Consider the following 17194-nt stretch of genomic DNA (forward strand, 5'->3'; position numbering starts at 1 on the left):
ATAAAATCACTATAATATTTATTTATATTATATATAAATAAAAAATAAAATCACTATAATATTTATCCCTATTAAATATAAATAAAAAATAATTTCACTATAATATTTATTTATATTATATATAAATAAAAAATAAAATCACTATAATATCTATCACTATTATATATAAATAAAAAATAAAATCACTATTTATCACTATTAAATATAAATAAAAAATAAAACCACTATAATATTTATAAATATTATATATAAATAAAAAAAAAAATTATTATAATATTTATCATTATTATATATAAATAAAATCATCATTAAAAAAAATCAATCATTAATGGGACCTATATCTTTTTCAATTATCTATCTAAAAAGTAACAACTCAACATATCTCATACATTCAAACAACTCAAAATACTCTCAATAGGATTTATAAATTTATTTTAATTTTTACTCATAACTATTCACAAACATTCTTAACACTTATAAGGTATTATCGCTAACCAAACGTAGCCTTAGGTTGTGTTTGGATGTTGAAGTGAGTTGAGTTGAGTTGAGATGATAAAATATTGTTAGAATATTATTTTTTAATATTATTATTATTTTGAAAATTGAAAAAGTTGAATTATTTATTATATTTTGTGTTGGAATTTGAAAAAGTTGTAATGATGAGTTGAGATGAGTTGAGAGTGGTTTAAGTTCCAAACGCACCCTTCTAGGGTGAGTTTGGATGTTGAAGTGAGTTGAGTTGAGTTGAGTTGAGATGATAAAATATTGATAAAATATTATTTTTTAATATTATTATTATTTTGAGATTTGAAAAAGTTAAATTATTTATTATATTTTATATTGAAATTTGAAAAAATTGTAATGATGAGTTGAGATGAGTTGACTAACCAAACGCAGCCTTATTCCTCGTGGCTTGAGAGTTGAGGCGGCAGAAAACCATCTTCGTTTCTTCTATTGGCCACGCTTTCGGCTTTCCCATCCAAACTTTCAGCTCATTCCGGCGTTTCCGCTGCCAATCGGTGTTCCCAATAAAATCCATTATTGGGATCCTCCTGAAACGCAAGTCCCATATATACTCTCGGATCCTCCTGAATACTAGTAAGGAACCCAGAAAAGGGATACAATCATGGGCACGGAGAGCTCGTCAGTGGAGATATCAGAGCCGTTGCTGGAGGAAACGGAGAAGATTGGTATCGTGGAGACGGAGCGAGTCCCGGAATGGAAGGATCAGATCACGATCAGAGGGCTTGCCGTCAGTGCGCTGTTGGGGACCCTCTTCTGCATCATCGTCCACAAGCTCAATCTAACGGTTGGGATCATTCCGTCCCTCAACGTCGGCGCTGGCTTGTTGGGGTTCTTCTTCGTCAAGTCCTGGACTAGCTTCTTGTCCAAATTGGGGTGCTCGGTTCAGCCCTTCACGAGGCAAGAGAACACTGTTATTCAGACATGCGTCGTCGCTTGTTATGGCCTCGCATTTAGCGGTAGACGCCCCCCCTCCCCCCAGTTTTCATACAGCATATGCATACAAAGCACGTTGTGTGTGTGTGTGTGTGTGTGTGTGTGTGTTAATGTTCAGTTTTTCCCTCCATTTTGTTAGTGAAAGAACGACGTTAATATGAAATGCGCACATTGCGGTGACTCCAAAAGAAATAAAAAGGGTGAGGTTGTTGTTTGTGGCCTGATTATTGAATAAAAAATAATCTTTAGGATTATATCAGCTATGAGCAAATTCATTGCACCTATATAGTTAGTGAGGGCTTCTAATATGTTATACTCGAGTAACCATAATTTAAACACACTTTGTAAAGCCTGTCGTTTGAGCATAAGAAGAAGTAGAAAGAAAGTACTTATCAAAAAAAGAAGTGAAAAGAAAGTACCGGTTTTACTGTGATGAGATTCATTTTAGTTTTTTTTTAAAAACGTTTTCAGAAATTGGTGATGTCTAAATGATCAACTTAAGGTGCAGTTGTTTGCAAAAATTTTGATCAGGTCCGGGTTCTTAGATAGACATTATTGCTTGATGAAGTGATTTTCCCACCTAATGTGAATATTTGTCAAGTGTCCTTTTTTGCCGTTTTGTGACCCTCACTTGCCTAGCCATTAATAGCATTTATATACTGTAAATGCTTATTTTGAAACAGTACAATATTGCTAATTTGGTGGTCGTATGTTGCTAAGGTTTGATTATTGTAGTGAATCACTGATTGACGGCAGGGGGATTTGGTTCGTATATGCTTGCACTGGATGAGAAAACTTACAAACTCATTGGTGTTGACTATCCGGGTAACAGGGCTGAAGATGTTAAGAACCCTGGCCTGGGTTGGATGATTGGTTTTCTATTTGTTGTCAGCTTCCTTGGGCTTTTCAGCCTTGTTCCACTTCGTAAGGTAGTTTCTGCCGTTGTAAATCTCAAAAATTTGTTTTAAGGGGAATCATTTCTATAATTGCAAAAGACAAGTTTAAGTCCAGTTTGGTGTTGGATAGAGGCTGGGTTCAGCTCTACAAGGTAAATTGTTTCATTTTTCAGTTTTTTTTAGAAGATGAGTTAAAATCATTTTAATATTGATTTGGAACGTGATAGATTTTAGCCTTACTTAATCATTCATGTGGACTAGAGTAGAAGGAGCTGTAATGTGGGTGTTAAATCTGTTGGTGTTAAATCTGTTGGTGTTTCTTATAACACATTTTTAATTAATACAAATAAATGAGTTATCTTTCATTATATCTCTTTTATATTTTCTCTCTCTCTCTCTCTCTCTCTCCCCACTTATCGTCTTGTATCTCTCTGTGTGTGGTTATAGGTCATGGTTATGGATTATAAGCTTACATATCCCAGTGGCACAGCAACTGCCATGTTAATAAATAGCTTTCATACAAACACTGGAGCTGAGCTTGCAGGGTAAGTTAGAGAGATACAGAACTGTTCATTGATTTCTGGACCTTGACACAGAGCCTGTTGTTGTAAAATGATTGGGGAGAAGTAAGTTTGTAGATAGGAAATTTCAAGCAAAACCAATGATATTGACTGAAGAATGAGAGGTCTATCTAATGTAACACAACCAATTGTTGGAATTAGGATTGCTTTCTCTCTAATTAAATATTAGCCTTTTACAGGAAGCAAGTCCGTTGTCTTGGAAAATATTTGAGCATGAGTTTATCCTGGAGCTGCTTTAAGTGGTTCTTCAGTGGTGGAAAAGCCTGTGGATTTGATAACTTTCCCATCCTTGGACTGACATTATATAAGAGCACGTAAGATTCTTTTACTTTTGCTTCCCTATTTCTTTTTCACGCGTTTTAACTAGGTGTTTTCTCTTGTACTCTGGCTTTGCCTAGCCTTCTATTAATAGAATTTTTACTTGTAAAAAAAAATCTCCTTTTTCACTTACTTGCAACCCCCCTTTCCTTTCCTGCCCATAAAAAACTTACAGCTTTATTGCATGTTTCACTCTAATCTGGAGTATTGTGAACGTGAGGGTAATGACTGTTGTCATCAGACTGTAAGTCATCCAAGGTTGAAAATCCAAGCCAGTAATGTATTCAAGGTTTTGTCATGTTCTGTAAAGATTGAATATTGCGTTTCCCCTGCCATGTGGAGTAACTCCACCCCTTGTGAGGCACTGACATGATATATCTAAGTTTCGGTGCAATTTTTTTCTTCTAGTGGGATAATTAGGTGATGTCATGTGCCCCTAGCTCTTGTCTAAATTTCTATTCGGTGATAATTTAATCACACATTGAGCCAGCAGAAAAGGGGAGAGAAAAGGACTCAATATGAGTGATTTGAAGTTTATCTAATTGTGGGTCTGTGTGTATGTGTTACTTTTGTAGTGCATTTACTTCACGAGGTTGAGCTGTTTCTAAAAGGAATATTTTGGGCACATCATGGTGTTTTACCTGTTAACCTCAATGCAGGTTTTATTTTGACTTTAGTCCAACTTATGTTGGTTGTGGTCTTATTTGCCCACATATAGTCAACTGCTCAGTTCTTCTTGGGGCAATCATATCATGGGGTTTCCTCTGGCCCTTCATATCCCAATATGCCGGAGATTGGTACCCTGCTGACCTTGAGAGCAATGATTTTAAAGGTCTCTATGGATACAAGGTATGGTGAAAAACTTTTATCTGAATTGTGTAACCACATGCCTTCACAAAAGTGACATGATATCATAAGGGATTTTGATATTTTTTGACTTAGATCTTGATGTATGCCTTGAGAAAAAAGGGCCTGTACATCAGGCGGAAAGTGTCACCTAGGTGGGATGTAAACCACATTGTATAGGTCTCTAGCTCTCTCATGTTATCTTTCTGTGACTTCTCTAAAGAGGCTTTTCCTACCTGTCATGATGCTTGCAGGTCTTTATAGCCATTTCCCTTATCCTTGGGGATGGGCTGTACAATTTATTCAAGATACTAGCCATAACTGTTAATGAAATCTGCAACAAAAGCTCTAAACAGAGCAACCTTCCTGTCACTGCAGATGCTCTAGGTAAGGGTATGTAGGGTATTCAATTTTGTTTGAAAATGTGGCCTGTCAATTTGTTTGCAATTAAGTCATATGTTTTAAGCATCTATATCTTTTGCGGATCTTTTCTAAGAATATATTGAAAAAGGTAATTGAACACCCAACATCAGCCTTTGCAATGCAAATATGTGACCTGGTTAAGAGTTCATTAACTGTCACTGGTTGCTTACAATAAAATTTGTTGGGATTATCTTCAATTGAGCTACTATAATCATTATTTTTTTTTATAAGTTACTATAATCATAATTTTATCCCTTAGGTTGTTAATTCGTGAATTGATTTAAACCGATGTCGACCAATTTAATATGGTACAATCTGTTATTTTCTGAAATTGGTCGGTATGGTATTGTGACGCATCAGTCAGTGATATTTCTCTAGCATGTTCATTAACAGATGGCGAGGCTTCCAAACTACTAACGGAGCAAAGGAGAAGGGATCATATATTTCTTAAAGACAGAATCCCCTCCTGGTTTGCAGCTGCTGGATTTGTGGGTCTGGCAGCAGTATCAATAGTGACAATTCCAGTCATCTTTCCACCCCTCAAGTGGTATCTGGTTCTAAGCTCATACATCATCGCCCCTGCACTTGCCTTCTGCAATTCTTATGGCACTGGCCTTACGGATTGGAGCTTGGTCACAACTTACGGAAAGATTGGTCTTTTTATAATTGCTTCATTGGTTGGAACCAATGGCGGGGTTGTAGCTGGTTTAGCGGCCTGTGGAGTAATGATGGCCATTGTTGCCACTGCAGCTGATCTCATGCAAGATTTCAAGACTGGTTACCTCACTCTATCTTCTGCTAAGTCAATGTTTGTGAGCCAATTAGTTGGAACGGCCATGGGTTGCGTTATTGCCCCAGTTACGTTCTGGTTGTTTTGGACTGCTTTTGACATTGGGTCACCCGATGGTCCCTACAAAGCACCATATGGTGTAATATTCAGGGAAATGGCTATTATAAGTACTGAGGGCGTCTCTGAGCTGCCGAAGCATTGCCTGGCCATATGTTGTGGGTTTTTTGTGGCATCTCTGCTTATAAATCTCGTGAGGGATATAACTCCCAAAAAGATCTCCCAATTTATTCCAATTCCAATGGCTATGGCAGTCCCTTTTTACATCGGAGCTTACTTTGCTATAGACATGTTTGTTGGGACTGTGATATTGTACGTGTGGCAACGAATGAATAGGAAGGATGCTGAGGATTATGCAGGGGCCGTTGCTTCGGGTTTGATATGCGGTGACGGTATTTGGACAATTCCATCCGCAATCCTCTCTATTTTCAGGATCACTCCGCCCATCTGCATGTACTTTGGGTCTTCTTTGACTAGCTGAGCAGACATGGTTGTCCCCAATCCCCACCCAAAAAAGAAAGCCTTTATAATTAATTATAAGTTCCTTGAATTAGAATGTTCGTTAAATCTTGTAAATATCCTTCATTTGTGATCATTACAGATCAGGGTGGGTCTGCAATACTCTTAGGCCCCGTTGATTTCAATTCAGTCTAATTTTAAATTGAATCTAACATTCAGCTTTCAAATTACTAAACTCATATTAACTCAAAACTTCTTTACACATGAGAATCATAATATTTTTTAACTCAACACTTATTTATATTTAAGATCTATAAATTTTTTTAACTTTTCATAAATATATATAAATTCATCTTAACATTTAAATACATTTAAATTTATCTTAAATAAGTTTCATAAAATTTATTCCGTCGTTTTAATTTATTATTATTTATAAAAAAAAAAAAAAAATTAATAGGAAGAGAGCCTAAACATTCAAACGGTGCATAAAACTAGTAATGGCAGCATTCCTCGGCCAGAATAATTTGGGCTGGCTTATTCTAGAAGCCCATGTAAACCATAACTCGTCTATCAAACTTTTGGCACAAGGAAAAGTAGAGAGACCCGAACCACTAGATGGCAATCGACCTCAACCCCCAACTCCAAGTCCCTTCGAACGTTACTTCTCACACGTTTCTTATGAAACGTTCCGTTTGGTTACCATTCGAGCACTATTCAAATCATCTTCTACTACAGGATTCCCATTTAAGTTTGATCTCTCTCGAGATCAAATCAAATTCCATAGAGTTCAAAGTCGGAGTGTTTTATCTGCAGAACAAAATACCAGAGAAAGCGTTATTGCAGTTACCAAACAAACAGGCAAACACCGGAGACCTTAGCAATTATTGGGGGCTGATGAAGCTTTGAGATTAATGATTTTAACACCTACATGTTAGCCTCTTACGTAAGCTGCTGGCTGCTGTTGGGGACAAAGTCCATTGGTGGAACAAAAAAGCATTCAATCTCGTATAAATTTGCACATATTCTGCTTTTTTAAAGCTTCTATCTTACGAGAATTTTTGGGGTTGCTTTGGCAATTCTCTGTCACATATCATCATTAAGCACGATAATGTATTCTAACTACTCCTTTGAAAAATTAATTATAATTAACTCATCAATTTTAAATTCATCCATCAATTTGTTTGACTTTCTAATTCATTTAACTTTGTTGCCAAGGGTTCTACGTGGTGGGTCCCATACTGATAATATCCTTCATAATCTCTTCCATTAATCCTTATCTTCATATCTTTTATAAATGTTTTTTGGTTCCCAATTAACATATTGTATTTTTTTTTATTTTTTTTCATTTTTCAAGATTGATTAGCTAGGTTGATATCTAGAGGTGTGAATTGAAGCTAATTAAAATTCATATTGATTTGATTAACAAGTTGTTTAAGAATAATCTCACATTACTTGTAAATAAGGTCTTGAACATGTTTATCAAGAATGAACAATCCTATCTTTTTAGAACCAATTTTATAATATGAAATAAGCCTATGAATTTCTTCACGAGCTATTATTCATGGTGGAGGTAATTTTATTTTGGTCCAAAACAAGGGATCGAAGAGAATCTTTTACATGTGCTAATGATTATCTTAGGTTGAATATTGAGATAATTATAAAGTTTTGTGCATAAAACACTCATCAACATCTCTCTAGCTAGTACCTAAATAATATGTTACTAATCAGAATATTTATATGCACGTAAAGATCAAGTGATGATTATAGAAGATGCAGTACCATGACGATAGCCTCGGATCACTTTTATAAGGAACTATTTTATATCATGTGAATTTCTTCATCTCTATGAAATTTTTAGTAACTATTTAAAACTTTTTCCTAATGAAGAAAGATATATATGTAAGTACGTATTTTGTATGGACGGAAAGTGGGCAAGTTAAGTGGAGTACGTACGTCGATAGAGTTTACATATCACAACATAAAGGCAAACTAGAGAGAGGATTGCGATATGTAAATATAAAAAACAAAAAATAAAAAATAAAAAACAAAAACGATCTATATTTTTCTCATCATGATCAAGTTCCTTCTGCTTCAAACTATTGCAAATTTGATTCTCTAAGTGATAGGGAAACTAACCCAACTCTCGCTCTCACGCTGACCCTAGTTAGCAAAGAGGCTGCTACTTTAGGTTTTGCTATTTATCCTCCTCATAAACACATATTATATATATATAAATATTTTTTTTTTTTAGTTTTGTTCTTTTTAAATTAATTGAGTTATTCTACTCAGCATTCATACACCACATATTTGATAAGAAAAAATAAATAAATAAAATTATGTGTGATGTATGATATATGTGAGGAGGATGAATATAATTTTTTAAATATATGCAAGAGAAATGATAGTTACAATTATGAGTGTGTAAGTATCGTGTAATTATTTTAAAAAAATATATAAAATTCACATAAAAAATTAATTTTTTAATAATAAATCTTATTATTTTTTACAGTGACTATACGTCGTTTTCATTCTCTATAATTACATATAGCATTTCTCTTATAGCAATCAGGAAGAGAGACTGGGGACTGAGACCTCTTGGATTACAAGCCGACTAAACACCAAATAAATCTTTTCATACATGATATTTTGACGGATTGATGAGTCTGAACCACTCATCATGATATTTAGTGGAGTTATCCGAAATTATTGCAATGAGTTCGATCATAGCCACTTATGAACAATACTGGTTGTGGTGATGAAAAGGAGATGATCAAGTTGTATTATATATTATTAATACTGGGGGGCATGCAATACTGTATATATATATAAATCATTTAGCTAGTAGAAAATTTCTTAACAAAAGTTGCATGTGTGATGTGTGAGAATCTGATTAAAGATGAAATAAAAAAATTTAAAAAAATAAATAAAATAAATTTAAAAGCAAAAGAAAAGGATGGTTCATATGGGAGATGTGACGTACGGATAATGGTAATTAGGTCCATCTTATCAAAAGGTGTCATTCGGTGGGAGATTCTGGCTTTATTGGAGCTATCTAGCTCGATGAAATCTGCAGTTCATGTGGCTTCTATTTAATGCGGTACTGGTGCTACCCCATTTTCCCTACTTTTGACCTGATCAGCATGCAGTAGAGTCCATTCATCCATCCATTCCCTCCAATTATATAATATTATAATATATACATGTTAATTTCGTGTTCATATTGAATTTACTGATCGTGTCAGGTAAGTCTTCGTCTCCGTCTCCTTCATGTAAGAAATATCAGACGATCAAATCAATGTAAAAACGACATGCAAACTGTAATTAAAAAAGAAATAATACTTACAATCGTGAGTATGCAAGCGTCATATATTTATTTTGAAAAAAATGAATAAATATAAGATCTACATGAAAATAAATTAATTTTTTAATAATAAATCTTACTCTTTTTTAAAGTGACTACACGACGTCTGTGCATTCCATGACTGTATATAATATTACTCAATTAAAAATTACATGATTTTCGAGCCGGTGCCTCTGTGTGTGTGTGTGTGTGTGGTCACAGTGCTCGCAAACTCGACATGATGAGCACTTTCGCTCGACATGATATAATGAAATGTAATCAATTTAATAATGCTATTTTTTAAAAATATTGTCTAGAATCTTCGTTCCCATTTTATATTTTTGACACGAAACTCCAAACGCTAGATATATAGAGTATAATTAAAAATGCTTGAATTATATGTTAGACTTAAATAAAATTCTCTAATGCGGAATAACACTTTAGAAATGAGAATTAAAGGGTTTAACGCCAAGAAATCTTACTTCTAGCTATTGATACAATTCACTGTAAATGTTACGGTTTTCACTGTGTTTGGCTCTTCCAAACTCTTCTCTACTCTATTTAGATGGTGTATTATCGAAGGGAATTGAGTGAGTGAGTTTGGAGACCAAACACATATATTTATAGCCGAAATTCTTATCAAATTTCGGGTTAACGTGTCCTACGTGATCCTATTTTCATGGGATCAATTTAAATTGATGGAGGAGTGTTTGACCACTTAAAGGACTCTTAAGATGATAGACTCCCACTCACGAACGTCTTCATGAACAAGAATCGGTCAACATTATATTAATTCGTGGTTCAAGTAGTACTACTGCTAGATCATGATGATCAATAGAAGTACTACCGCAACAAAGCCAAATGCATGGTACTTAATGAGACAAATTAAGAAACATCCATCGACCCTATCTATAACTACTATTACAAAACTTGGCTGTGTTAGGCCAATTGACTTCTTGAACCAAGAAATTAAGGGTTGATCAGATCGATTTCTTCCGGAAAATTAGGTGCGGTTAATTATTTCTACTATATATATATATATTAATTTATCAGCAAACGTAATTTGTTTTTCTTATAAATTAATTTCGTAGTGTTATTAATAGAAAATGTTGTGTTAATTTCCAAGTTCTAACTCGTTTGATCAGTCGTTGATGATCAAATCAATCCAGTGATCTTCATGATCCCTTCACTCAATTGGGTTAATAACAAATTGAAAATTGAAGATGGGAGTTGGGATAGGGTTTTAATGATTAAGACAAACATATATATATAATTAAATAAAATCAAAGCTTATTACACTATAAGAAAATTATTTATTTGTGGATATTTATTTCCTGTAAAAATGTATATTTCCTGTCAAAATAAGTATATTTTTATCACAAATAGTCATTATTATCGCAAATAATTCATCCCGAATATTCATTTTTTTATATAATATGATCTCTAATGGAAAATAAGTCATGAAATTACGTACCCCGGCCATAACAAAAGCAAGCAAAGATATATCTTTTGGCATTCAAGTTTTGAATTCATGTGATATTGGGGAGGATATTTCAACAGCTAGCTTTCAAAGATGGGGGGAGGGGGCCTCCCTTGTCTCCATGGTGGGAAGCATATGTGACCACCAAAACAATCACCAACACACACATACCCACTCCCACCCATAAGTATTATCATTACACAACGAATGAATTGGTCTTCTGATCTACATCCCCATCAAACCACAAAGCTAAAAAAATTTAATAAAAAAGATAAAGGGCGGGATCGAGACGATCGATCATCAATATCAGAAAAGGCCAAGCTGTCTCATTAATTTCTTGATGATCTGTGACTTACAGAATAAAAACGTTAAAGTTGCTAAGCAATCGAGTTGAGAGAATGATCATAAAATAAAAGGATCCCCGGCCACAAGTGGTGACCAAGATTTGGATGGAGATCATCGAGTTCAGGCAATTATATTATGGAAGTCAATTGACTAGATTGCGGGTTATGACCCCCTAGCTAGCTAGTTAGCTCGATGGGTACATGCATGTCAGTCGGCTTGAAATTATGGGATTTTAGGCGTCCTTTTTTCACGCACTGATTATGGCCAAAGCTAAATAATATTAAGATTTACCTTTCTGTTTAAATGTAATTGCAGTTCTGCATTAATAGTGAAAAGGGAAGACTAATCATACCAACCAGCTGCAAACTTTTGAAATTTTAAAATAAAGCAACTTTGGACCAAATTATCATATCATATCCTAGCAGCTAGCTAGCTGAAACTAGCGAGATGCATGCTTTCTTATAAGTAATAGGTCTCTCTCTCTCTCTCTCTCTATTGGTTTAAGTTGTGATCATGATAAACTTAATTATCTCATACACTGATCTGGAATTGATCGAGTAAATAATTCCAGATCAGTCTTAAGTTGATGCATGCTGGCCGGTCTTCAACATGATCAGTCGACACTGTTTATACTACAATTGAATTAATGGCTAGCTCGATCTCATGCACTATATATGTATCTGATCATCAGTAGATTATATATAACATATATATAAATCACCAACACATGATATATACAAAGTTGCACCTACCAGCTTCCTCAGCCTTAATTATTCACCTCTTGTTAGCTAGCTAGCTAGCTAGCTAGCTAGCTAGGGGTAGGCTGTATTTTATGTATATACTATGATATGATAGGATAATTTATGGAGCATGTGAAAATTATATTCAAAGCACGATTGAAAATGAGTTACCCTCTCTTAAGGGACTTGATTCTTGTCACTTTCTTGAGCTGTTTGGCTACCATTAATTAAACTTATAATAATAAAGGCTTCTATTTCCTAATTTCTGTAGTAGTACGTTTAATCTAATCTCTCTCTCTCTCTCTCTCTAACATTTTATTCATTTTATTGTATACTTTACAAAGACGGCCATTGTAACTTTTTTTTTATATAAGACCGACTATTGAAACTTAAAGGATATGTACAAGATTTTCGGTCTTAAATTTTTTTGATAAACGATATATAGAAGATGTTTCTATTTCATGAAGTACTTAGTATTTATAACACCAGATTCAGCCTTATACATCTTTCATCAATGAAGGATAAAGCATCACAGGCTTCAAATTAACTTAAATGATTGGTAAGATAAGAAGAGAACGATATTGGATTCTTTGCATGCAATAATATATACAAAATTCCATTTCCTTTTTTTTTCCTGGAAAAAAGTACTTCGTAGTTTTATAAGACGATTTGTTTTTGTTTTGTGATTGATGATCACAAAAAAAGTAGTCTATATATACGATCCTATATAGAATATATAGATACACCAGTACTAATGTTTGGAAGTGGGGATTTTGTGTATCATGTCCCATAAACCGTCGGGAACTCTAGTATTCAGGCCCCAGGGTCCCCTAAAAATGATACCACTAAACTGAAAATCAAATCAAACCTCACCCTTTTTATATGCAACTGCAACAGCACTCTAGTCTCTCTTTGGTCCATATCTTATGGTTGCTGATTCCATTATTGCTTTTCTGCTTTAATTTGTGTGTGTTTTGTTTTTTAACATATCTGAAGGATGGGCCCAGAGTGGGTTAGAAGCAACTCCACTACCCACTCATAGGTTGCCATGTGGCGACAGCCAAAATGTCCACGTGGAAACTTGAGTCCCTTGCAAGAGATGGCATCATGCACTGTTGTTGCTGCAATAATAGCATGCAGGGAGAGAGATAATGAAGTAGGTGGAGGGAATCCACGGCTCCATAGAATGTGGGAATGGGTTTTAGAGGTGTGTCTCTGAGGGGGTGAAATTGACGAGTTAAAGTTGCATTCACATCAAACTGGTCAAAAACTCCCCACAACGGTGAAAGAGGAAAGGAGATTGAGAGAAGGGAGGGTAAACCAAGTTAATGAGCTAAATCCAGAGTTGCCCATAAGATAAATAAATAAACCTAGAGTTAAAAATTGACAATTGAGGGCACAATGGTATTTTAACGTCATATGGATTTTGTCTTCTCATTCCTTGCCAAAAACAGTGAAAACTCATGAAAGTCTAGGACTTTTCAGGCCACCTTCTTCAATCAAAGAGGATCCTTTTTCTTTTTTTCTTTTTTCCCTTTTATTATTGTGCCCTGTTCATGGATCCCAAGGGCTCAACAACAGCAAAGCAGCCACAACAAGTACCAAACTTCTTGAGCCTCCCACAACCACAACAACAACCTAACATGGGTGAGAACAAGCCTGCTGAAATCAAAGACTTCCAGATTGTGATTGCTGACAAAGAAGAGGGCAAGAAGCAGTTGGCCCCCAAGAGAAGCTCAAACAAAGACCGGCACACCAAAGTTGAAGGCAGGGGAAGGAGAATAAGGATGCCAGCTCTTTGTGCAGCGAGGATTTTTCAATTGACCAGAGAATTGGGCCACAAATCTGATGGAGAAACCATACAGTGGCTGTTACAGCAGGCTGAGCCATCGATAATAGCAGCCACTGGGACTGGAACCATACCGGCTTCAGCTTTAGCAGCGGCAGGGGGTTCTGTATCACAGCAGGGGGCCTCTCTATCAGCTGGATTGCACCAAAAGATTGATGATTTGGGGGGGTCCAGTATCGGGTTAGGGAGTAGGACCAGTTGGGCAATGGTAGGTGGGAATTTAGGGAGACCCCATGTGGCCACAGGGCTATGGCCCCCGGTCAGTGGGTTTGGGTTTCAGTCATCATCTGGTCCATCGACTGCGAATTTGGGAAGTGAGAGTTCAAATTACCTGCAAAAGATTGGCTTCCCTGGCTTTGACTTGCCAGCCACCCCTATGAGTTTCACCTCAATATTGGGTGGGAATAATCAGCAGCTACCGGGATTGGAGCTCGGCTTATCCCAAGATGGTCATATCGGGGTTTTGAACCCACAAGCCTTGAGTCAGATTTATCAACAGATGGGGCAGGCTAGAGTGCAGCAGCAACAGCAACACCAGCACCAACCTCCTGCTAAGGATGATTCTCAAGGTTCAGGACAGTAGGCTTGGTCTCTGGGGACGTTAAAGTCCACAAACTTGGAGGGACGTGCAAGAAGTAGCATTTTCAGAGGCTGAGTTCTTTTGTAGTGGGTTTTGTATTGTATAATTTACAAAAAGAAAAAAAAGTGAGAAAAAGAGATACTGAGAGAATTCAATAGGGACTGGATTTGGTTTGCCCCTTCTTTTTGTCCTCTGCATCAGTAAAGTCTCCAAAAACAGGTGCTTCTAGGTCTTAATGGTTTGTCTTTATAGTTATTTTCTGTATATACCATAGAGGCGTTAATTGATAGAGTGTTGCTTTTGCTGTAAAATGTGCAGGTGGAAATGTGCACTACCAAATTGCTTGGTTTGGGATTAACTTCTTGTTTAATTCAGAGGTGTGTTGATTATAGTGTAAGGCATCTTAAATTATTTTGTTCTTCCTTGGGTCTCGATGGAGTGGTGATCGGTTTGTTTGTCACATTACAGCTTCATAGTCATACTTGTCCAATTTCTTCTTAGGTCTAGCAAGGATTTTAATTATCCAGTATATTCTTATGTTTTGCGCAGAAAGGGTGAGTTGCTTATAACAACTAGCTGTCTGATACATGCATTTTTACTTGCTAGCCCATGTCTGTAAACAGCTTATTTTAGTGTTACCTCTTCAGAAATACACGGCTTTGGATCAATCTCTCCCCCTTTAAAGATATTTTGGCTACTTCTCAATGGGAGTTCTCTCTGGATTCATTTCCTTTTCTTCTTTATTCAAATGCTGATCTTCTGGAATGTGTCTGGGGTTGATGTACACGCCATGAGGCAACATAGTTCTCAATACCAGTTTGGAACTATTCTAAGTTCTAATGGTTACATTAGTTAAATCTAAGATAAAAAAACCGTTGACATGAAGGACGTTCAGTTCCCTTACATCATTATGACTCTGATTTTCATATCATTCATACTCTAACCAACCTTAAAGTTTAATGAAGAGTCTTACTCTGGTGATTCTTTTTAGTCTGTTGATTCTTCCTGTCTTGCTAGTGTGTGTGATAGCCATTGCACCTGCACGTTGCCTCATTATATGTCCAAGCAACTTTTGGTCCATGGAGATGAACTGCTGTATACCTTAATATGTTTGTTAAAATAATGTGCTTCTAGTCTATTACCTTAGAAAATGTTTCAAGATCTTGCACTCATTTTTCTGCTGGTGTTTAGCATCTTGAATTAAGAGAAATAAAATTTTAGAATTTGATCTTACCTGAATGATTAGTGATCTTATATATGATACCTGCACTTGGATGATCGAGTTGAAGCACTTTCTTTTTTCTTTTTTTCTTTTTTTGGTAGCTTGGACCATCTGTATCTCATTATATGTAGTGTCATCCAAGTGTCTTGGTTATCATGGGAATGGAATGATCAAAACATTTCTAGTTTAGATGTTTCTTTTAAGTCCAGAGTTTTGAATCTGAACCTGTTTGGTTTTCTTTAGTTTTCACAAGTTTTCTTAGGTGAAGTTTTTTTAAAGTTTTTTTCAAGTTTTGCTTCCAGGAGAAATTTTCATGTACTTGTTTTGCTTACATATCAAGTAGAATAGGTATTTTTTGTCATGAAGTTGGCATGCAAAGCTTCAATTCTACGCTTGGTTTCTTTTGTCCTCTTGACAGTTTCTGTAGTCGGCAATATAGTTCTTTTCAGTCAAGTCTCTTTCTGCTTCTGTTTTACTTCCCGCACTGAGTGATTATTGCTATAATTGCGGTGGCCCTTTTAGTTGAAGGTTATGAAATTGACACCCGCTTTCCTTTGTGTCACTCTCAATTCGATTTAATGCTCCACTACTATTATTGTGACCAGTCGTCTAGTCTTGGTATCGAAGGGTCCAAAAATCTCTGCTTGATGAACGTTGATAACTGTCGAAATCTAAAATGCCATGAGGAAAACCCGACTTTATTTATAAGTAAGAAAAACCTGATGATTTCCCCCCATTAAAACCCATTTAAAAGCCAGAAAATCTTCATTTCTAGAATTATTTTTGAAGCATTCACATGTTTCAACATTTTCTTGCTATGTAGCTTTTTGCCATGTCACATAGATCTGCATTCTTAACCCGGTTTCAGCTTATAATCTGCTGCCATTAAAAACTGATGACATGTTTATGATGCTTATTATTTTCCGAGGCATTGTGATTTACTGCTTTGAACAAGATTCATGCTAAGAATATAGCTAAGAACATATCTTAATCCAATTGCTTGCATATGAACTTACATGTGGGGTTTGTCCAAGTGACAATACTTGGTTAATGGAAACCGTCACATTTATTAACTTAGAAGGACTTGGAAGCTCCATTACAGTTTCCATCATTTGAGCTAAATTTTATTCTTCTGAAGAAGACAATGGACATGGACCACACGGTTTCGCATATAACCTTGAGGAAGCCATCACTTTCGGTTTAGCTTTGTTCTCAAATCAAACATCATGATCTGATTTTATGACTCCCACAACTCAATTCAAGATTATGTCTGCTAATGAAACTGCTACTTGCATCCCCATTTAGCTATGCATCTGTTTCATTTTTAACTCTGCTTATTCCACTTCAAGTTTGCATGATACATTTTTTTTTTTTTCCTTCTCTCCTTTCGGCTTCCGTCATTGGGTTATGTGGGACCCGACTCCTGCTTGGTTTAATGTGCTTTCGCTCGCGGTATAATGCTGTCTTCAAGCCCGTCATGGTCCTCTCTTTCTTTAGCTGAACACCATAAATGCAGAAAGAGCCAACTGTTGGAAGTCCCCAACCCCCCCCCGGAACCCACCCACCAACTATATATATTTTAGACCCTAGATGCTATGCTTTTTCAATTCTCGCATTAATATGTCACACTTGTTAAAAGTGCAAACCACGTTTGAGAGAGAGAGAGAGAGAGAGATTGCAAGTCATTAGGCTAAAAAGGGAGGTTATATATATATATATATTTTTTTTTTTTTGGGGGGGGGCTCATATGACACATGGCAGCCAAACTATGAATAAAGAACAGTAAGGTTTTGTTCCTGGTTGTTAATGA

The 17194-nt window shown here is 35.8% G+C and overlaps 2 protein-coding genes across 4 annotated transcripts; both read left to right on the forward strand.

Moving 5' to 3' along the window:
- The first annotated feature begins 920 nt into the window (after window positions 1–920).
- On the forward strand, window positions 921–6035 carry LOC108984555 (probable metal-nicotianamine transporter YSL6). Of its 3 annotated transcripts, none has more exons than XM_018956551.2 (7): window positions 921–1481; window positions 2215–2387; window positions 2802–2899; window positions 3115–3249; window positions 3913–4102; window positions 4354–4486; window positions 4916–6035. In XM_018956551.2, exons 1-7 carry the CDS (start codon window positions 1127–1129, stop codon window positions 5848–5850), a joined length of 2019 nt encoding a protein of 672 aa, XP_018812096.1. In that variant the 5' UTR covers window positions 921–1126; the 3' UTR covers window positions 5851–6035. The 3 variants fall into 3 exon arrangements, with proteins under 3 accessions (XP_018812096.1, XP_018812097.1, XP_018812098.1); XM_018956552.2 differs by having other exon boundaries at window positions 1394–1481; window positions 2179–2387; XM_018956553.2 differs by having other exon boundaries at window positions 1408–1481; window positions 2194–2387.
- A 7157-nt stretch (window positions 6036–13192) lies between these two features.
- On the forward strand, window positions 13193–14867 carry LOC108984550 (transcription factor TCP20-like). The gene is made up of 2 exons (XM_018956544.2): window positions 13193–14381; window positions 14481–14867. The coding sequence occupies exon 1, from the start codon at window positions 13290–13292 to the stop codon at window positions 14163–14165; it is 876 nt and encodes a 291-aa protein (XP_018812089.1). The 5' UTR covers window positions 13193–13289; the 3' UTR covers window positions 14166–14381; window positions 14481–14867.
- Window positions 14868–17194: the final 2327 nt, after the last annotated feature.

The sequence above is a fragment of the Juglans regia genome, chromosome 1, assembly GCF_001411555.2.
Source record: "Juglans regia cultivar Chandler chromosome 1, Walnut 2.0, whole genome shotgun sequence".
NCBI classification, from domain to species: Eukaryota; Viridiplantae; Streptophyta; class Magnoliopsida; order Fagales; family Juglandaceae; genus Juglans; species Juglans regia.

Excerpts from the sequence above, each read along its gene's own strand:
- LOC108984550 (XM_018956544.2), top strand. The coding sequence starts at position 13,290 with ATGGATCCCAAGGGCTCAACAACAGCAAAGCAGCCACAACAAGTACCA.
- LOC108984555 (XM_018956551.2), top strand. The coding sequence starts at position 1,127 with ATGGGCACGGAGAGCTCGTCAGTGGAGATATCAGAGCCGTTGCTGGAG. Across the intron at positions 1,482-2,214 it reads TTATGGCCTCGCATTTAGCG|GGGGATTTGGTTCGTATATG; the intron begins GTAGACGCCCCC and ends GATTGACGGCAG. Across the intron at positions 4,103-4,353 it reads AAGGTCTCTATGGATACAAG|GTCTTTATAGCCATTTCCCT; the intron begins GTATGGTGAAAA and ends TGATGCTTGCAG.